The sequence below is a fragment of the Ruditapes philippinarum genome, unplaced genomic scaffold, assembly GCF_026571515.1.
Source record: "Ruditapes philippinarum isolate M1 unplaced genomic scaffold, ASM2657151v2 ctg29_1_1_1_1, whole genome shotgun sequence".
Classification (NCBI taxonomy): domain Eukaryota; kingdom Metazoa; phylum Mollusca; class Bivalvia; order Venerida; family Veneridae; genus Ruditapes; species Ruditapes philippinarum.
Window position 1 is genome coordinate 207605 of NW_026859731.1, and position 20845 is coordinate 228449.

Here is a 20845-nt window from a genome sequence, read left to right on the forward strand (position 1 = left end):
CTGAATTACACCAATTCATCCATAATGTCATATAGTTGATCCTAATTTTCACAGCATTGCTGCAAGGTGGTCTTGCCCCATATTGTATATATTAACCTTCCAAATGAATGCATCTTTTAAGGAGCCTGTGTTACCACATTAAAGGCCACCTACATTTTTTGCCGCCTTCGGGCCTTAATTAGGCACCTTGCCTGTTGTGCTAATGCTAGCGTAAAGACAGAAATTCAATCCCTTGATTTCAAATTTACTAGTACAGTAACAAAAATTTAAAATGACAGGTAGAAATTAAATTGTAATAAATTTTACCCGTTTCAAGTTCAAGATGATATTAGGTTGACACCATAAGTGCTTGTGATGTAAGATGTACAGCTTTAAGAAAGATTTAATGTCATTTTGTCAGGAAAAAATCTTCTAAAAACAAAAGGCATAGAAAAAAAAGTTCTGCCTTTTAGATTATAAGAATGCAAACCATTTTAACAGAACAGAACTCCTTAAAACCAAAGGCCTGATGTTTTAGAACTCCTTAAAAACAAATGCCTGATGTTTTGCCTTTTGTATGAACAGAACCAGGTTTTATACAATAAATTTTTCTTAAAGTTAAAATTTCAAAAAAAAATCCAAAAAGGAAAGAACATGTTTCAAGTATAACAAATTCAAAAATAATGTGTGGTACTTTACCTTTGACATTAGAAAGAAAATTTCAGAAATTTGAATGACCATTCATCGTATCAATTAGTACCTGTCATTATCATAAATTAAGTTAAATTTGTTGTTAATGGCCATATAGCACATTGTTATCAACAAAGATGCTATTCTAAAGCAGTGTAGAATTGAACAGGTCAGGTGTTAAATTCACTCCCTGCCACATACCCTTTAACCTACAATTGAACTTACTTGACTTTATAAGGCTTTTCACTGAAACCACTGACCATTTATTATTCTATGTTATCTTTTAATAAGATCGCCTTATTTTTAATTCAATGTGTAAGGCTAAGCCTGTTTTCCCATTAGGTTGCATAAATAATTGATAGCATTAAATTCTGATTCTTCACAAATGCAGGGTAAAACTTGAAAGGGCATCATGTAACCAGGTTGTGCAGTCTTAGATTTCAAAAGAAAAAGTATCTGTAAAAGATGTTCTATGTCTTTACACTCAAGTCTTATAAACTGTAAAAGTATCAGTACATTTTGTAAATACTAAATTTGCATATAAAATGGAATGAAAACACCACCTAATTCTGTTTGAATTACAAGTATTGATAAATACATTGTATATCTAAAACCTGTAAAATCATATGGTATCATGACATATTATTAACATTACAACAGTGCCCATTTATGATTTATGCCACTGAACACAAAAGTTATGTCAAATTTATACCAGTTTAATCATAACTCAACAGTCTTATTTCCCTGTATTAACTTGTTTTTTATGTTACCTAGACTATTAACAGCTGTTTAATGATTTTTTTCTACATAACTTTTATGTGCTCTTGGCAAAGTTACATTTTCTTCATAGAGAAGCATGTATGTTACAATATTTGTATGAATGTCTCATTTGTTAGAGCATGATTGATGATGAATTCCACTAAAAACCAACATACTTGAGCTTTGTGATCTTGTGGAATTAATGTACGCAATAACACAGATTTCACCTACTTTTATAGTGCATTTTGTTTCACCTCATAGAGGCGTAAAATATGACTTTCTCATGGAGTTTGGTAATACTTATCATTTCAAATAAGTTAGTAAGTTGACTGTACAGTCATAAAGACCTTCACACCTGTCATTTGTGGACAAGAACATGCCAAATATTAATCAAATTTATAGTACTAGGATTTGCCTGCAGTGATTGTATTTTTCATTAGTAGAAACAAGTACAAATTACCAGGTATTAACAAAAAGTAATATTAGTGTGCTGTAGCATGAGAAAATTACACAGCCTATGTAACCAGTATGAAAAACAAAGACCAACAAGGAAGTTTGGCATTCAATGAACACATCCCCCAACACAACCGGCAACACTGAACCATAGGCAAAACTTGGAACCAGGACCATAATGCTTACAGTTCGACAGCTCAAGAGATTTGGCTACCCAATAGCTAACATTTAAAGTATCTTTCCTGATATCAGGTCTGCAACATCAACAATAATTATGAATATATGTCCTTAAACAGACTTATCATAACTGATGGTCAAATATACTTATTTAGTTATTTCTTGATTTTCAAAAGTCTTATTTCTTGAACCATGTTAGTAATTGATTATTGTAAGCATTAAATGAATGGTGTAATGTTATATAACAGATCTGGTTTAATACATTATTGTCTTGCACACTCTTTATACTGTGTTTATAGAAAAAAAACCTGAAAGAAATTCCATGAAGTCTGTTTTGTCAATTATGTTTTCACTTGAAGAGATTCATTGCCCTTATAACTGATTGACATATCAAGGGAAAAAACAGCAAAACACTATAACATTACTTCACTGTTAAGTATTATGATGTCATAGCATTTTTATTCAGTTGTTTTGCTAAGTTTTTTTGGCACAGGTTTTGCTAATCTGTTCACAGTTTTTGCTTGTAAGTTACTGTTAATTTCTTGTTTTTATTGATGGTTTTCATAGAAAAGATTTATCATTTGATTAGTATCAGGTGAGAGACTGGCACGTAGGTATAAATGCTAAGGTCTGTGATTGGCAGGAATTTCAATAAAAAGGAAAACATTTCAACAAAATTGTATGCTCAGAAAATAATACCCAATTCCAACATTTTCAATTAGATTCACAGACAGTTTTTCAAACTTGTGTGGTAGATTCTGAATTGCATTTGGCAATATTTTAATTCTGACTGTTTTTAAAGAAAACTGATTGAAAAAACATAGCATATTATCAACTTTTATCAAACTCTGATCTAAATATATGATATTTAGATCATTTTACAATATGTTAAGATGTTGATAAAATCTCTATTTAAGAAAGTACACCAGAAATAGATAGCTATTAAAGAAAAGGTGTTCTTAACACCAAGTAGTTTACCAGAATCTGCAAACGTGCTTATTCTAAAACAATGTCAGCAGGAAAAAGCAAGCTTGGACATAAAACATGTAACAATACTAATGTTCTAATATCAATGGTTGTTTTACTTAGATGAGATTTATTGTTACAAATCAAAGTTGCCAAGCTTTGATTGTATTTGTTTATTCTACAGAAAATGTTTTCCAAAGTGCTAACAATCCAATCAAAGCATCAGCAATTGAATGAATTCTTATTTTGTTTGTAAATACTTTCCCTTAGTAAATTGCTAATACTTTTCCTATGTTCTTTTATAGTAAAATTATTTACTTCTTGAATCTGATTCTATTATAAGGGCCATAATCAAGAGTTACTTACCTTGAAAGTAAACCAATTGTGACTGCACACTCATTCAGAATTGGGAATATCATTAAAGTCAAGAGCAATAGTGTTGAAGTAATTACTGGAATATTTGAGAATTGGTTTGATTATATATACAAGAATAATGATACTCCTAGGAGGTCAAAATGTTTGAAAAAATGTTCTCAGGAAGATTTGAGTAGAATATTTGGAGATGAAGATGGAATGAAAGGTGTCTTTAAGTACATTGATGGGAGATAAGAATTTAATGTTTGAAATAGAACTGGTGAAAGTTTTAAACCATATGTTGAATAGAACAGACAGGTGAGAAGTGTTTGGTTATGTTTGGAATGCAATAATGTTTATGACTTTAACATATTTAAATGACATGTTAAATAAATAATGCTTTGGTTTACAGTGAGTTAGTATTTGAAAGATACAGTGTGCCTATGAAAGGAAGTATTGCCCAAAATTAATCTTTACAGTCAAATCTTTAAAATCATTACCAACTGTATTGAACCAGCACCAGCCTACACATCCTTGGAGTCTGGCAATTAAGGTGTATATTGATGCCAGATTTTAATATATTTTACTAAAACTGATAATGATCTTTTAAAATATTGAATAAGACTTCCATTTAGGAAATTTGGCAGGGAAAGGGATATAGGTTTTACTTATGTGTGTATTTTATTGGTGCATTGGTCAGGTTCATTCATGTGCTTTGTTAATCAACCAATTAGGTGACTTGTAACAAATGAGACTGTTTCAATATCCAATTTCAGACACAAATAAAATTGATGAATTAACTCTTCAACAGCAGGACATATTTCTACAGTGCAGACCAAGATCAGCTGGCACTTCTGTGTCATCTGATCATGGTCTGCACTGTTTGCCAATAAGTTCTCTAAAAAGAATATGCAGACAAGTCCATTGAAGATATTTAGTGTGATTAAGGTAAATGCAAGCAGCAAGAATGACTTTCTTATTGGCGTCCGCGCCGAAGCGCGGCGCTCTTATGGAATGAGATCAGATTTTGTGAAAGGGCGACAGCAACTTCTCGAGCCTTTTAGTCGGTCATAATAAAAGCCGAAAATTCCGATCGGTATGCGGGTGCTTGATTATTAAATAAGAATGAAATGTCGCGATATGTTACAATGAATTTTCGCAATGCAAACATTTTCAAATGAAATAACCTTTTCCGTCAATAAATCGCGCCCTTCGGGGTTTTGTATTTATCATTTTGTAGTACACAGTCGGTTATCATGGTATGTTATTGTTGTACATGTATCCTAGAATGATCAGTTGATGACCTAAATATTCCAAAAACCTATTTATAGATATATCTATTTATCACTCCTATCGGTAAATGCCGGTCTCTCCCGGTCTATTTTGACCAGGACTTACTAGTGACCGGCGAATAGTACCACAGGTTTATTGTCCAGTCTCTCCCGGTTTTGGAGTAGATGTTTGATATCGTTACAATTAGAAAAAAAACAACAATAGCATGTTTCATTTTATCTATATGAGATAAAAACAATAAATATGTACACGGATTTATATGTAATATAAATCCGTGATATGTACAATAATTGAGAAAAAGGTACATTTTTTATGGTATTAAAATGACATTATCAACTCTGAAACATTTTATTTAATTATTTAATTTGTTATCCGTGTTTAGTAAAGATGCCGAGGAATTATTCAAAGTTACAAATTAGATTTTATGAATTATTCAATTGATCGATAATTTAAAAAATGATAAAGAAAAATACAATGTACATGGTTTAAGAATAAACAATATTATATATTGAAAGATAAACCATAATTTACTGACTTTTTCCAGTTAAGCTTTGACTTATAATCGTCGGTCATTTATATGACAATTGAATTCTTAAAATTTATTTTACAATTTTAATAAAAAAGAGTAGTAAAAACTCAGTATTAAAATAGCACATAAAACACAAAAAAGAATAAAAGAAAACAATATTCATAAAATTTGTATTTTTTTTAATTAAAATTAATAGATATTACAATTATTGTATAATAAACAATTATGCTCAACATGATCAACATGGTAATATAACCAGTGTCATATTTTTACTAACTTAAAGTGTGAACAGATACCTTAAGGGGGTCTTCGCTAATAGCGATAACATAATAAGGGACAAATGTGTGGTACGTGTTGATCATGCGTTACACATATGGATTATAAATGATTGCATACATGTATATCCGTTGCTATTAATAACCACGATCATAAAGAAATAACAAGTAATATTCTAATCTCTAGCATGCCAATCAAAGTTCATAATGAACAATGTCTTTCGTCCGCTCATTCATAAGTGGTATACATTTCTGGTAGTTTATAAGAATATCTTGTCATCATATGTGTACTAGTTCATCTTCACTTGCTGCATTTCTTGCTTGGACGCCCTTTGATGCTTTGCATCAATGCTTTTCTTGTAATGCTTTAGAACCAGACTAACAATTTTTGCGGTCTGATACGGTTCTACTCTGGTTCCCTGCCTACATTTACTACATAGTGTAAGGAGAATGAACTCCAGACTAACCACGTTCATACATGGATGGCACCTTTATTTTAGAATTTTGATCTTAAAACCCTACACATTTTAAATGAACTGTTCCAAATTTCAGAAGACAAACATGTCCATTATGAACATTAAGCTTTGTAAGGGGTAAAATGCATAATTATATTTTGTTAAAAAATGATCATTTGTTTGATTGAAGATCTAAGACCTTATGGCTACAATATGACATGTCATATGTACATAGATGTAAGCAAAAAAGCATTTACATCTAATTGACTGGTTAATTTTTTGTCAATTTAATGTTATATAGTTTTTCTATATCATTTGATATATCAGCTTATTATTGTATAAAAAATGACATTTTATTCAGAAAAACATTACTGGTTCATTAACTAGATTTAAGGATATCAGTAATTTAATGGATTATAAGTCTTGACATAAATGACTTTAAGGCAGACAATGACACATATTTAGACATTTAAAAGGTTGTTTGACTATACAATTATCCTGTGCCCTTGCTTGATAGATTCTTTCAAATGAAGTAAGAAACCTACTCAAAAGTAAAGACCTTCGTTTTTAGAGATTTTATTGAAACAATATAGAATTATAAAAGATTTGAATTAAATTTGTGAATTCTTTATGGCTTGTATCAAATGATAAGATCAGAACTGTATCTGATCATAGCTCTATTTTGAACAATTTGAAGATTGACATTATTTAAATTACACATGAGAAAATTTAGTGCTGACTGTGCAAGTTTGATGACAATTTTTGACTCCTCAGAGTAGGAGATCTTTGTTACTTTATATAGATCTAAAATAGGCACATGTTAATGTTGCATTACAATGACTGTTTTTATATGCTTAACACCATGAGAGATGACTGTTTTATATGCTTACAACCATGGGAGATGGCTGTTTTTATATGCTAAACACCATGGAAGACAATAGTTTCTATAGTTATAACAAGAGAATGTGTAATTTCATCTGCATTAAACAGGTTCCTTATTTATATTCTACAGGTACAGTGCCGTGTACAAAGTTACCCATGTTGGAAGAGCCTGCCAGAGATCTCCCTGGGCCAATGTTCTACAGAAGCATGCTGAGGTTTGTGTAGAATGCCAACCTACCTCCATGAACAAGAGGCTGGAACGCTGCACAGGACACGGCGTGTTCCACCAGGAAACTACTTGGAAAGCAATTTCTGTGAGAAACTGTCACGGCAAATGGAAGATGATTACCCATCATGACTTTAAAACATGCAACCATCAGGGAAACCATGATTTTGTTTTAGTATAATCATGGTTAATAGGAAGCTTGATAGACTTTATGAAAGCTGCTGTGAGATTCAGATTCTGCACAAAACTTTGTAAATGATATTGAATGAGCTTGTGTAAGACTCAGATTGATTTGTTTGCTGATGTAAATGTAGGAATGTCTCTCAGACAGCTAATTATGTATAGTTTGTTTGATTATACAGTAATGACTGGGAGAAGGAAGCCTGTTTTCATGCAGATGTCATTATTACCTTTGTATTTATAGACACAAAAATAGATTTTGGTTTCTGGAGACTGAAAAATGTGTTTTGCTTACTCATAAAAAAATGGCTTCCATTTCCAAATGTTTACTTTGAAAGATTCTTTGCCAGGCACAGAAAACCTGCTTTAAAAAATCAGCATTGATGCCAAAAATTCTCAAAAGCCAGTATTTTTCTTTGCCTCTGTTGCATATTCCAAAAAACTAAACCAAACCAGAATGAAAAAAAACAACACTATCATGCAATGCTGTTGTTATGTAACTGAAGAATATGAAAAGCTGCAATTAACACCAGAGTATGGATAAGACTTAATAAATAAATAACAGATGTTTGAGTTTTCTACCTGCCCCAGACCCTGTATTATAAAAATTTGTAGACAAAATAAATGGGTGCAGTTTCAAATATGATGCAGTTATGAAAGTTTCTGGACAATTTCTACGTTTACAATTTTTTAAGAATATTTTTAGTAATTAAAAGATAAAATATGTTTGATAAGTGTTAGAAGTAATGTTGATGTATTATTTGAAGTATTTATTAATCACATCCATTCAGATAGGACACACAAAAATCTGTTCATTTTGTTTTTTATTGAATAGAGTAAGTCAAATTTAGTGTCCTTTTAGACATAAAACTATGTTATTATTTTTATTACATAATAGATAGATAGATTATTTTAGATGTCAAAAGACCTGTGTAATGTGAAGGGCATTATGTTTGAAATTTTAAGTAAGAACTTCCTACAAGAATCAAATGTGTGCGGATGATCTATTATGTTGATTAATCAACTTTTATGGCCATCAACACTAAAGTGACACATTTATGTCACTGACTGATTCATGGTAAAAAACTCCTCCCAAAGTACTGAAATTACATTTTAATATCACTAATTACATTTTTGTCACTGTAAACAAATTGGATTTATGAAATGGTGTTTTTTCATGTAGTTTTGTCCTCTCACCCTTGTTTTTTAAGGCCAGTAATATTCATGTATGATATAAACTATGAGATATATATGTAGGACGTTTCTCTTGTTTCTGTATAAATTTCTTTTACTAAAGGTCAAGGCCAAATTTTGCCAGCCAATAAAGCTCTGAGTAATATGATAGGCTCAATAGTGAAATACAAGCAGCAAAATAATGGGCTTAATATACAAACTTTAAAAAACTTCAAAATAAATTGATAAGGTGAGATTTTAATGTTATGTCTTTACAAATTTGTTGTGTATAATTTTATATTCAAGAAGAAACAACTTTCTTCTCAGCAAATGCACTGTTTTATTACTGCTAAATAAATACAGAGGGCTTGTTGTGCTTCCATTTTGATTTGAAACTTTCTAATCAAACTCCAACATATTATATAAGCCTTTAGTCTGCTGGTTGTCAATTGAGTCTACTTGTGTGACCAATTCAGCAAAAGATCAGCTTTACTCCACATCCATGCTGTCTGATCATGTACTGTTGTGTTGGCTTATCAGTTGGTGCTTGTTTTGTAAATTTCGCTTTGTATCTTGAATTGTTTCGTCAACGTTATAAGATTGACATGTCCGTTTACAATATATAGCGATACTTAGCATGGTGCCGGTTAAATAGTTTCTGTATCATAATGCAAGAATCGATTGGCCAACAGTATATCTTCAAACAACACAGAAGTAGAGCCTGACCTGACTTTATCTTGTTGGTGTATGCAAGTCATTATTCTATAGTATTCAAACAATTAGATTAAACAATTTATTGCATTTATCATTCATGTTATTTCTTAGCTTTTAAAAATCATCTTTTGACAATTGTTTTCTGAAAATAAAATGTGCCATTAGTAGTGGTGATATTTAATTGAAACATTTCAGAAATTTTTCCATTTTAAGAGTATTAATTTTGTGCTTTTTAAAAAAAAACTAGATTATAAAAGTGTGGCACTCTTTATTTACAAAGAATTATCAAACCTTATTGAAAATTATGTATAAAACAGCAGTTAAATATAAGCATAACATCGGTTGTTTTGATATCATTTAAAGCATTCTTGGTGCAGTAACAGGTTAACTCCCATTAAATTACATAAGGAATTAACCCGTTGATGCACTAAGGTGACAATATAAGCCATTTTGTACATAAGCCTCCTCATCATTGTCATAATCTAAAAGCTGTTGTACTCACGTTTGTCTTTGTATTAGATTTGATATACCAAAAAACTTGTCTTTAATAGATTTGATATACCAAAAACTATCACATCATTTCAACTTTCATGAAATTAAAATTATTTTGTAATCACTTTGATGAAAGAATAATACTTTTATTGATGAAGATTGGCAAATGCTAAGGAAAATGAGAAAAGAACTTTCATTATCATTGCATATGGACCTGAGTTAACGTTACATATGGAGTCTAGTAATTAGTTGTCATAACCATATGTTGCATATGGACTACATATGGACGCTTGTAATCATGCATATTGATGTAGAACAAAATTTTAAAACTTTTTGAAGAAAAATGTTTTGACACATTAAAATAAAATTACTATAAAAATGTAAACTTGCATTTGATTACTGTACTTTTTTTTGTGGTTAAAATATATAAAAAACATTTTAAATTAGTAAAGCGACTACATTAAGCATATTTATGTCTTCAAATTTAACTCTTGTTGTTTCTGTACATATATCTATGTTACTTGCACATGTCATGCAACAATATTTCATCCTACAAAGAATTCTTCATATAAAACATCATTAACAAAGTATTCTTTGTTCGACTTTCTTCTTTGTACATAAATATATATACATGTATATATATAACTATAATTGTATCAGGCCTGTCCAACCTCAGCTTTTATAATGTAGATAACTCGTTTTTTTACAGCTTTACAATTTTTACTAGTATTTTATATGAAACAACTTTTTGAAGTTTTACATTTTTATGAAACTTTGTATTTTTCATTCTTACACGTATTTTAAGAGCAAAACAAATAAAACCCACCTTTTTGTCCAAATTTTTTTTTGCTATTTTTAAGCCAAATTTTACTTGTATGCATGTAATTGGTATGCTATATATTTAAAGTATCATTAGAATCAGAATTTAGATTGTACAGTTAAAAGTGTCCATGTTTTGAATAAAATATAATTATACCTACTCTATTTCTTGGTTATTTCTTGAGTCTGTCTTATTTGCAGCACATTTGCAACACTGCCACAATGTCATTTTCATTTTCTATTTTTAGTCACAGCATATTTGTAAATACGGACTAAAATTTGCTGTACCCATTCATGTTCTTAGAATAATAATGTGGATAAAGAGATATAAAGAAAATCACCGTCATCACAATGGAAACAATATCCTACAAAAAAAGTTAAATAAATACTCCAATGAAAATCTTACTTGTTTAGCAATGTTGATTCGTAGCTTGAATGAAAAAGGCCGAACAATTGTAACAAATCTAAACATATGGAAAGGCAAAGCATCATATATTTGACTTATAATTGTTCCTTGTATTCTATGAAAAAAAATATATATTTAGGCTCATTGCTACTTTTATTCTATATTTAACATGAGTATATTTCCCTAAGGTACCAACAAATGAACAGTTGTACGAGGGTTGTTCAATAAGTTAAAGGACTTCGTCTCGTGCATAATTATAATTATGTTGCTTAATATTTATTATTGGTGACTTAACGTGATAAGCCGACAATTATCAATATAGAGGCTAATCAATCTGCACATTTTACCAGGGTTTAATGTTAAAAAAGAAGGTCAATGGCCGAGAGGTTAAGGTTGTTGAGCTTAAACCACTTATCCCTCACCGCTGTGGGTTTAAATCCTGCCACGGACTTCGGATTCTGTCATGTGAGGAAGCTATCAAGCTAGTTTACGGAACGTTGGTAGTTCTATGCAGGTGCCCTCTCAATCCTGAAATAACGCACGAAGGGATACCTGAAGTCATTCTGGAAAGTCGCCATATGACCTGTAATATGTTAGTGCGACGTGAAACCAAGCCAAAAACTCCGATTTCAGGTATTTGATTGGTTAAAAATCGGCACAAATTGTACACTGACCAATGAAAATCCTGACATTTGAGATCGAGCGCAGGGAAAGGATTAAAAGGCCAACTACTGCTTGATGCGCAATTCTTGTATTTAGTTATTTACAACTAATTAAACTTATTAAAACCAGCCATGTAGTAACATTAACATATTAATTTTGACAACGGCATACTAATTCTTAAGATGTGCTGGTTACCGATCACCTATATAAATCGGTTTCAAGTCTTAAGTTATTTTGACATACAGCATGCTTCATAATTATCTTCTTTAAGTTGATGTCGTTGTGCCTCTGTGAAAGTCTTTGCAACACATGCTTTCTAGGAGGTGCCCTGGTCCATTACGGAGATTAACTGTCAACACTTTTTTCTCATATGTTATAATCTCAAGATTCTGAAGGTGGTTATCTTTATTACTGGGGACCTTTAGCACATCGCTGGGCCTGCGTCAAATTCTATTAAAACCAACTTGCGTGTTTTTAATCAAAGTGCTGTTGTCCTACATCCAGTAACATTGATATCTAATTTATAAAAAATAAACTTTAAAGAAGAAAACTTTTTTTGTAAGGAGAAATTACGAATGAATGAAATACACCAGAAAAAGAGTTAATTGAAAGTCTTCAGAAGTGTGTTTTAGGTCTGGCTTAATTATGTGTGCAACATCTCAAGCCCTTTAGCAGGCTTAAGAGTTATAAATCATTCCTCAATTGTAAAATTACTGCAATCAATGATCCAGAAAAATAGATCGGTCGACTGTTTACAGCTGCCACACGATCCGTGGTGAGTTCCTGTAATTTTGAGTATTGAAATCCGGAAAAATGGTGATCCCTCTTGAGAAATGACAACATAAGTAAAAATATGAAAATTTCTGATCGAGTCTGTTCATGAGAGATACTAGCTAGTTATGAGAGCCTTTATAAAATGCAAAATCTACCACATCCCAAATTCAATGCCCAACATTGAAAGTTTTGGAAAGAATGATCCCGAAGGGCCAGCTGAAAATATAGTAAGATTTGAAACCTTACTTTATAAAACTAGATAATACAGTACCAAGGTCTCCACTATCTCTGTTTTAAAGTAACCTCGGACAGCAATTGACTTCACTGACCATTGTTAGTCTTCACAGTTATCGAAACATTTTCATTGTTCGCTGTTCGGAAGATAATATGTTTATGGTTATCAGACAGCCCTTGATATGACTGAATGGATTTGCACTCACTTTTATCAAATATTTATTTTCATCTTCTGTCATAAAAGAATATTTGCCTTTCATCTATATGCTCCCTGTTTAAAGCGATAACTTTCCGTTTAAAATAATTTCTTAATTTTCGACTGTCGTCTGCTTTTTACAGCAAATACGCGCGTAAAAGGTCATTCTATAAAAAGACACAGACCAAACAATATTAAAATGTTAGTGGATCCCCATTTTTTTGTGATTCAGGGTGTTTTTCCCTTGAATATCTATTTGCAAAATCACAGAGGCAATTGTAAAGAAAGACTGTTGGGTATGAAAGTAACAAGGTTGTCACGGTGTATAGTTACATTTCTTTATTCCCTTTAATGTGTCTTCTTTCAAATAAAGAATACAATGTGTTGTCCCGCTAGGCTCACCTGAGTGCAAAATATTTTCCGAATCAGTTTTTAATAGAATTAAACATGCAATGGAGACATTATACCTATAATCTATTGTGTCACTCAAAATTATTAACCATCTGGCCGCAACTTTTTTTAAATTTGAAACAGGAAAAGGAAAAAACTACACAACTGTTTACCGATTCAGACAGATTACGATTAGGTGAATGGAAAGGAAGTGTTACTCACAGGTGTATCACGTCTGTACATATTGAAAAGGCAATTAGTCAAAACTAATTACTTTTATTTTTTATAACTTCTGGTTAAATTGAAGTCGTTCATAATCTGTTTTTACATCGAGCGCATTATCAGACACTCCACTAAGCTCGTTATTGGACATATGTTTTTGTTGTTAATTTTCTAAAAAGCATAAACAAAATGTAGATAAAAAACCCATTTGTTATGTTTATCGGGATTTGAAATCATTAAACATTTATTTTGTTTATATTTATAATTTGTTTAGATAAAACTGTCTCTGACTTTCTTATATTAACAAATTTCCTTTTCTTTTTCAACGCTATTTCCCCTGTCTTAGTAAATGCTATGCCAACCGCTTCAATCGTGTTATTGCTCGCTTGCGATTTCTGAATTAAGCTTCTCCACTCCGTCTCAAAGCTTTTCTTCTTTGAAAGTAACGATTCGTCACTATTTATACAACAGAACCAGGCATGTGAATAATAGATTTATTAATTCCATCTCACCCTGAGTAAATAAATGAAGGGGGTAATTTTATTTATCCTTGTGTCATGAATAGTCAAAAGTTATACCGCCAGCGAGCGAAATATTACTCCCAAAAGAGAACAACTACGTAAAGAATGGGAGCAAATAATTATACACTGATACTTTTATTGAAACTGATCACTTGGCTGATGTTATGTAGCACGTAAGTATTACATCCATCAATATTATATATGTAGGTAACAAATGTTAAAGTACATTTGACCGCAATTGGTTTGGATCGAAGTAAATTTATATGTTATAACAGTAATTGCCTCTCTTGATAGATAGAAAGATATGTTTATATTTATAAAAAAGAACACAACTGCCAAAATATACAAAGTCGGAAACTGGAACAGAAACAAAAGAAGAGCATTTTAAGCTTCTAAGAAATAATACTGATACATTTGTTTTGGGTTCAATGGGCCTTTTATGTGTATAAAGCTAAAGCTATATCTCATAAAAATTCTATAACATCCATAAACGATAGAATTATGTTGTTTCTATAATTTATTTGTTTCTATATAACATATTATTATGGTAGATTCTTCATAGAATGCTTATACGTAAACAGAATAAAATGTTCCGATACAAAATTTAAGTAGTGTTTCTACATTTTAGCAATGATTCCGTACAGGCCCAAATGGCCCTAAATGAAAACTCTTACAAATTTCTTTTCTGGCAATTTTATCATTGTCAACTGGTTTTGAATTAGTAATATTTTATTGTCATATATTTGAATTACACATGCATGCCTGTTGTGAAATGATGTCCCCCATTATGATTTTTTGCCGCATGTAATGTTATCAGAATAACTTTAAACAAATGTATCATTATCAAGGTAGATCATGAACAAAAACTCAAAGTTCATAAAGCATTTCGGAAATATTTTATTGCTTCCGTAGTAAATTTATATATCACAAACTTCGGTCTTGACCCATTTTTAATCTTTATATTTTTTGCAGCTTAACTAGACGGGAAAGTCATTAACCGGCTTTTTGTTATACCGCTGAAAAAGTTGTGGCGTCTACTTAACGTGATGAAAAATAATTTGATGCGATCAGTTTACACAAACAAGGGTAATAAACTCTGAGTTGTATGACTGGCGATTGACGTGTACTCTAATGTACTTAAGTCCATCAGCAGCGTGCCAATTTGGTCAGATGCTTACATCATTTGAAGTGATTAGAACGGCCAAGTCCAATTACAATTTACACAAAGGGTAATCACCGTTTGACCGATAACATTGTATCGTTTTTCAAGAATTAAGAAACCAACAATCTTGCACAATGTTTCGACCGCCTTTGTCCTGGAAGTGAAATACAATGCAGTACCGATCTTACAACGTGAACATATCTATAATTCTTTGAGGCAAAAAGAAACTTTAGGCTTTGAATAAAAACAATTTAACCAGGCGAAGATTAATAATTAATTGTGACTAATGTTTCTTAAAGAAACCTTTTCTCAAGTCTATGGTAAATGATACCTGACACACATTTTACTTTAAGACGTTTACTTGTATTTCATATAACAAATCAGGATCTTTCGGTGTTTATATATTCATTTCTTGGGTTTTATATTTCCTAATATGGAAATTGGTTCACCTTACTCATATATTTCAACATCACGATTTATAATTAAAATTGATACAAGTTAGTTATTATGCTTTAAAAGCATCACATGTAATGTAACACCCGAATTGTTTTGAAACACTTCTTATTTTTCATTACATTGCCCTGGGAATGACCCTTAACTTTATTTTCTGTTTTCATCATATCCTGCTAAACAATAATAAGATATTAAAGTTAGATATAATGAGGTCGTCACTTAACAAATCTGAAATCAGGGTTCATTGCATGAACTTGAAGGACAGATAGTTTGATACTATTGATAACAAGATTAGCCACCCTTCCTCTTAACATTTCCCCACTCCAACAAAATAGAGAAAATAAGAACACCTAAAGAAAGTCCAAAACGGCAAAATTGAAACTGTTGCAGGCTCGGTTTGATTGAGCCTATTCATGGACGGTACTGTCAAGTGCAAACAATCGTCCACGCCTGGCATTTGCTTGAGCTATTCTTGCTTGTAAATCTTTATCTTTTGGGAAAAAAAACAACAACAACAACTTTTTAGGCACTGTTCAGATGTTGGATGGACCAGTCATGACATTGTTGATATTCATCCGTATTTGAACGCATTCTTTAAAATTCCATGGAAGTGTGACAATTTTTTATAATATAGATTTACTTAAATCCATAATTACAAGCCTTTTTATCAAATTTAATAAAAACAAAATCTAATACTGGTCTCATTCGAATATGTTAATATTAACTTCGTTTAATACTTACATTATTATTAACTGATATCACAAAGCTATTGGATAGATCAAAGACATGAAGGAATTTCTTGTATTGTTATTTAGACGACAGGGGAGTTGGACCTCAGCGGAGAAAAAACTGCAGTTGGCGGTGTAACACACCTAGCAATTAAACACTGGAGCGAGACCTTTAACATAATTTCAAGTTATTTATACTTCTAGGGTTCAATCTTTATAAATAGATCCAAATTTAGATATATCTTTAATTGTCCGTTTATAATTTATTTGCAGTGCGTGTGTAACTTCGTTAGTTTATCTAGGTTTTTTGATGACAGTACTGTGATAAGAAAGCCGTACATTATGATATCGACATAATCTTTGATTTTAAAACGGCAATAAATTTGGTTCACACGAGAATCATGAATTAAATATTTTACCATTTGTGATAGTTGCAAATTTATATTTTAAAAGGGCACTCGGTTAAAGTGATTGTCCTGTCCCTGCTCTGCCTTGTGCCCTGTCCTGTTTTTGTTTTGGGTCCTCCTGGGCTCTTTGCAGTTGGTTCTTGTTGCTGCATCGTGTGGGGGTTGCGATCGTTGAACGCCGCCTTTATTTGTTGATCTTGTAAAAATAAAAGCAATACTTTGTTGATCATAATGAAAATTATACCAGCAATGGTTTCTTCCATATACTAATAAAGTCAGTTAGGATCGAGAAAAAGGTTCTGTTGCTATCAACGCATGAAAATTGTCATTTTAAAGAATATCATATTTGCTTTGTGAAAACAATCTTGAATTTAGTTTTGTTATATTCAATTAAACGTTGAATAATAAATAAGATTGCTGAACAGTTTCACCTATACCAAGTATTCAACTTCGGATGTTCATGATTCGTTCATAGAATCAAAGAATACTTTGAATATTGAATTTTGCTTGAGACGGTGATAGGGGGGTAAACTGTTTCCTTATTCAATGACGGCTGTGTTAAGCTAAATAAAACGAGTCGAGTCTGTATAATGTAATGTTGGCTGTGTTTTGTGGCCTTTAATGGCAAGTACATTGTTGCATGGTGACAAAAAGGACTTAAATAACAGAGCATTGTTCCGTGTTAGATCGTGACAGTGTCCAATATATCATTTATTATTTTGTAAGCAATACATCTTTCCAAACAGATAACATCAGTTGTAATTATCATAGACAGACGTAAAAAATAACAAATGCAGTTAACAGGGTATATATCCATTTCAAACATACGATAGTTTCTTTGATGTTGCAACTGGAAATCGTGCAATTTCACGGAATGTTAGATCTAAATGTTAAATGATGTAATAAATCATTGATTCAAAAGTTGTTCAAATATAGTATTTCTATATTCTTAATATAGCACTGCATAAAAAAGTATTTGTGAATGAAATCATTCAGTATAGTGTCATATCAAATTGACAAGCGTAAATAGAAAGGAGAAAATAAAGATACAAATTAATTTAGATATGATAAAGAAACGTGTGTGTACATTGACGTTGGGTGGTGTTTATGATGGCGTTGTAGGTGGTAGTGGATGGATGGCGGGTTGATTGATGTCGTCAGACTTAAAGAAGTATTGGTAATGAAAATGAGACGAAATGATTAATGAATTCCAATAATTCTTCATGTCAAAATTGTAAGTAAAGAAGAGATATAATAAGAGAAGAAATATTAAGAAAATCCCTATGTTGAAATATTAATTGAAACTAATTCTATTAATTAAATTGCAGCATAAATGTCTTTTTTTAAATAGACTTTTCTGATGGCGTTCCGTTAATGCCAGTGCATTTTCTCTGAGAACGAAAAGCGCGAAGCACGACATAACTATCGTGACAATACGAAAGTACGATGTAATGTCACCAGCGAACTGTCGTGTTCTGCTATCGTATTGTCGTATTGTCACCACCGTGTTGTCGTGCTTTGCCATTGTACTGACGTACTTTCACCATCGCATTGTTGTACATTGCATTTTTCGTTCTCGCGCTGGCCCTAATGCAACACCGTATTTTCGAAATATATTGACTTACAGATGCCATTAGATATCTTTTTACACATACGGACATACAGAGAAAGAAAGTACGGAATAGAATAGAATATTTGTTATTACTATAACCATCATTTTACAAATGTGACGAAAGAAATATTACAAAAAGAACTAAAAAATATCTTACAAGTATCCAATAAAAATGAATACTTGGTAAGGACGAAATGAGCAACCACGTGCATAATGGGAATTTGAATACAACAACAACAGCAACGGCAACAAAACAAACAAAAAATGCAGTATATGAGTTTTATCTATGGCTTGTGTATGTCTATGTCTTATTTTGACATTTTAAAACCTTAAAGATTATACGAATTGATTATTGTTTCACTCTATTAGTGATTGACTAGCTTTAAAAGCCAAGTCTAGCATCTGAATTGACACTCAACAGTGCGCTAAGTCATACGTAAAACAAATTTACAAAATTACTCTAGTCAGTAATTTTTTCACAATTTAATGCTTTACCAAGCAACTGTAAAGATTGCATTATGGACATTTCTATATCAAGTCGAGTAGGGAGTACACTATTTTCATTGATTGTAATGTATTGAGCTTGGGAAATTCACTCAGCGTGTCTACGTGTTTCGCATACCAAGATATAAGTCATCAATGAAACATTTTTTCACACACGTTATTACCCTCAAAAAAGTCAGATAGGTTGAAATTTGAATAAATGAAAGACAATTCAATTTACATTAAGGTACAGAAGCATCAACGAAAAAGTAATTGAATAAAATGTCAAACATTTTGTCAGCGATACCATGATATTGCATTTTTATGTCTTTTCTTTCGGATGTCTATTTGAAAGCAGCACTTGTTCTTTTTTCTGTTTTTTAGTTTGTTTGTTCGTTTTTTGTTTGTTTTGTTTTTTGTTGTTTGTTAAAGCTGCATACCTCTAAAAGCCAAAACATTTGAAGAACATCAACCTTGTGAAAAATGTAGAAAGATAAGGCAAAGTAAAACTATTCAAAATTCTAGAAAATGCTTTTTTCTGCAAAAGTATGAATGTAAAAGATATCAATCAAACGAACCAAAATCATTTAAAATGATCGCAGTTATTACATTGTCTTATAAATGACCAATGAAGAGCATATTTCATTACCAAATTAAGTACATAGCATTACAAAAATGCAAACAAGTTCTGTTAATCATATCTAAGACCAAAATGTGCTGTTTAACTATCTAAGGAGTCATATTGTACTAGTTAGTATACGCTGACAAAGCCTAAACATCTGTGACCTTCTTGATAGTGTAATACTTTATGACAACTTTAAGAACAATGTAAAACTGTCCCCTACACGTTAATGTTCATCTCAAATTACAATACTCTTATCACCTGGCCGATTGAATTTCAATATATTATATATTCTACATTGATAACGTGTACAGGTGATTTGAAACATTCACGCTTATTAGCATTTTAAGAATTTTAGAGGCCAGTTGCATTGTAATAACCTTAACAAAGACTCCTGACAAAGTGACTCGTACTGTATTAATTTAAATTATTTATATTTACAATAAACTCTACAGCAATTTCGTCAATACTTTAAGATATAGTGAGAAAAAACCAGAATACCTTAAGCAAAATTAAAAAAAATTATATATTGTAGACTCTGCTTGATAGAGCTTGAGTTCATTAATGTCTTGATTATTAAGGGTTTTTCTTCTTGGTATGTTTGCTTCCCTTTTAATGCCTCAATTTTATTCAAGACGGTGCTAGGGGGCGTGAGGTGTGTTGCAGTGTTTCATTATCACTCATGTACATACTGAATTGAAGCGAGTCTGCAATTTTCATGTAATTTTGTTGTGATTAATCCTTCAAATCACCTTTTACTAGATTCTTTTATCAGTATATGTATCTAATTAAGGTTTATAACGTTCCAAGCACTCAACCACCTTTTATAAGTAATGATACTGCAATTTTGCTGCTCTATTTAAGAACAAAGCTTTTTTATGTCTACTGTACAAGCCAAACAACGGTGTCAGTGGAACAGTCAAACCACAGTGTTGAGAAAGACAAAACAAGACATAACGTTTTAAGTAACAGGATACATCGGTTAGTATAAGATAGAAAAGGTCAACTAAGACTGACTCGTGTCATAAGTTACCATTAATTATGAACGTGATAATCATCTTTCGGTGGCTAAATACCATTAATTACTATTGTTTTATTTAAGGAGATGAAGCAAGCTCGTGGCATTTGACATGTAGGGTGATCTGAATAAAGGTTTGAACGAAAGCCAAGGTTTAAAGGTTACCCTTTGATATAGTGTCCTGTTTATTTTTAAAGAAGAAAAATGTCTAAAAAAAGTTGTATATTAATAACAGACTACCTTCTTGAGGTTGACTTGATGAGTTCTGACTGTGTACATCTAAATCTGTTAAACGAATGAACTTATTTTCTAATCTTTATGATTTACAGCTGCAATAAAAATGCTATAACCAAATAATAATTAGTGGGAATATCAAAATAAATGTATTTTCTGCCGACATATGGCGATATGATAATAAAGCTGAAAAGGGGAAATACCATGATTGCAATGGAAACAATAAGGTGACGTAACAATTGAATTTTCGGTTTTATAAGTCCGTTCATGAGGGTCATCGGAAAACTGCAACATCTCTCACGCA

At 31.5% G+C, this 20845-nt stretch overlaps 1 protein-coding gene across 1 annotated transcript in view; it reads left to right on the forward strand.

Moving 5' to 3' along the window:
• The window catches only part of LOC132757687 (somatomedin-B and thrombospondin type-1 domain-containing protein-like), a 61731-nt gene extending 51154 nt beyond the window's left edge, over positions 1 to 10577 (forward strand). Inside the window, exon 4 of the mRNA XM_060749040.1 lies at positions 6943 to 10577. Within this exon, the coding sequence (XP_060605023.1) occupies positions 6943 to 7219 (277 nt within the window). The 3' untranslated portion in view covers positions 7220 to 10577. The remainder of the gene's footprint in view (positions 1 to 6942) is intronic.
• Positions 10578 to 20845: the final 10268 nt, after the last annotated feature.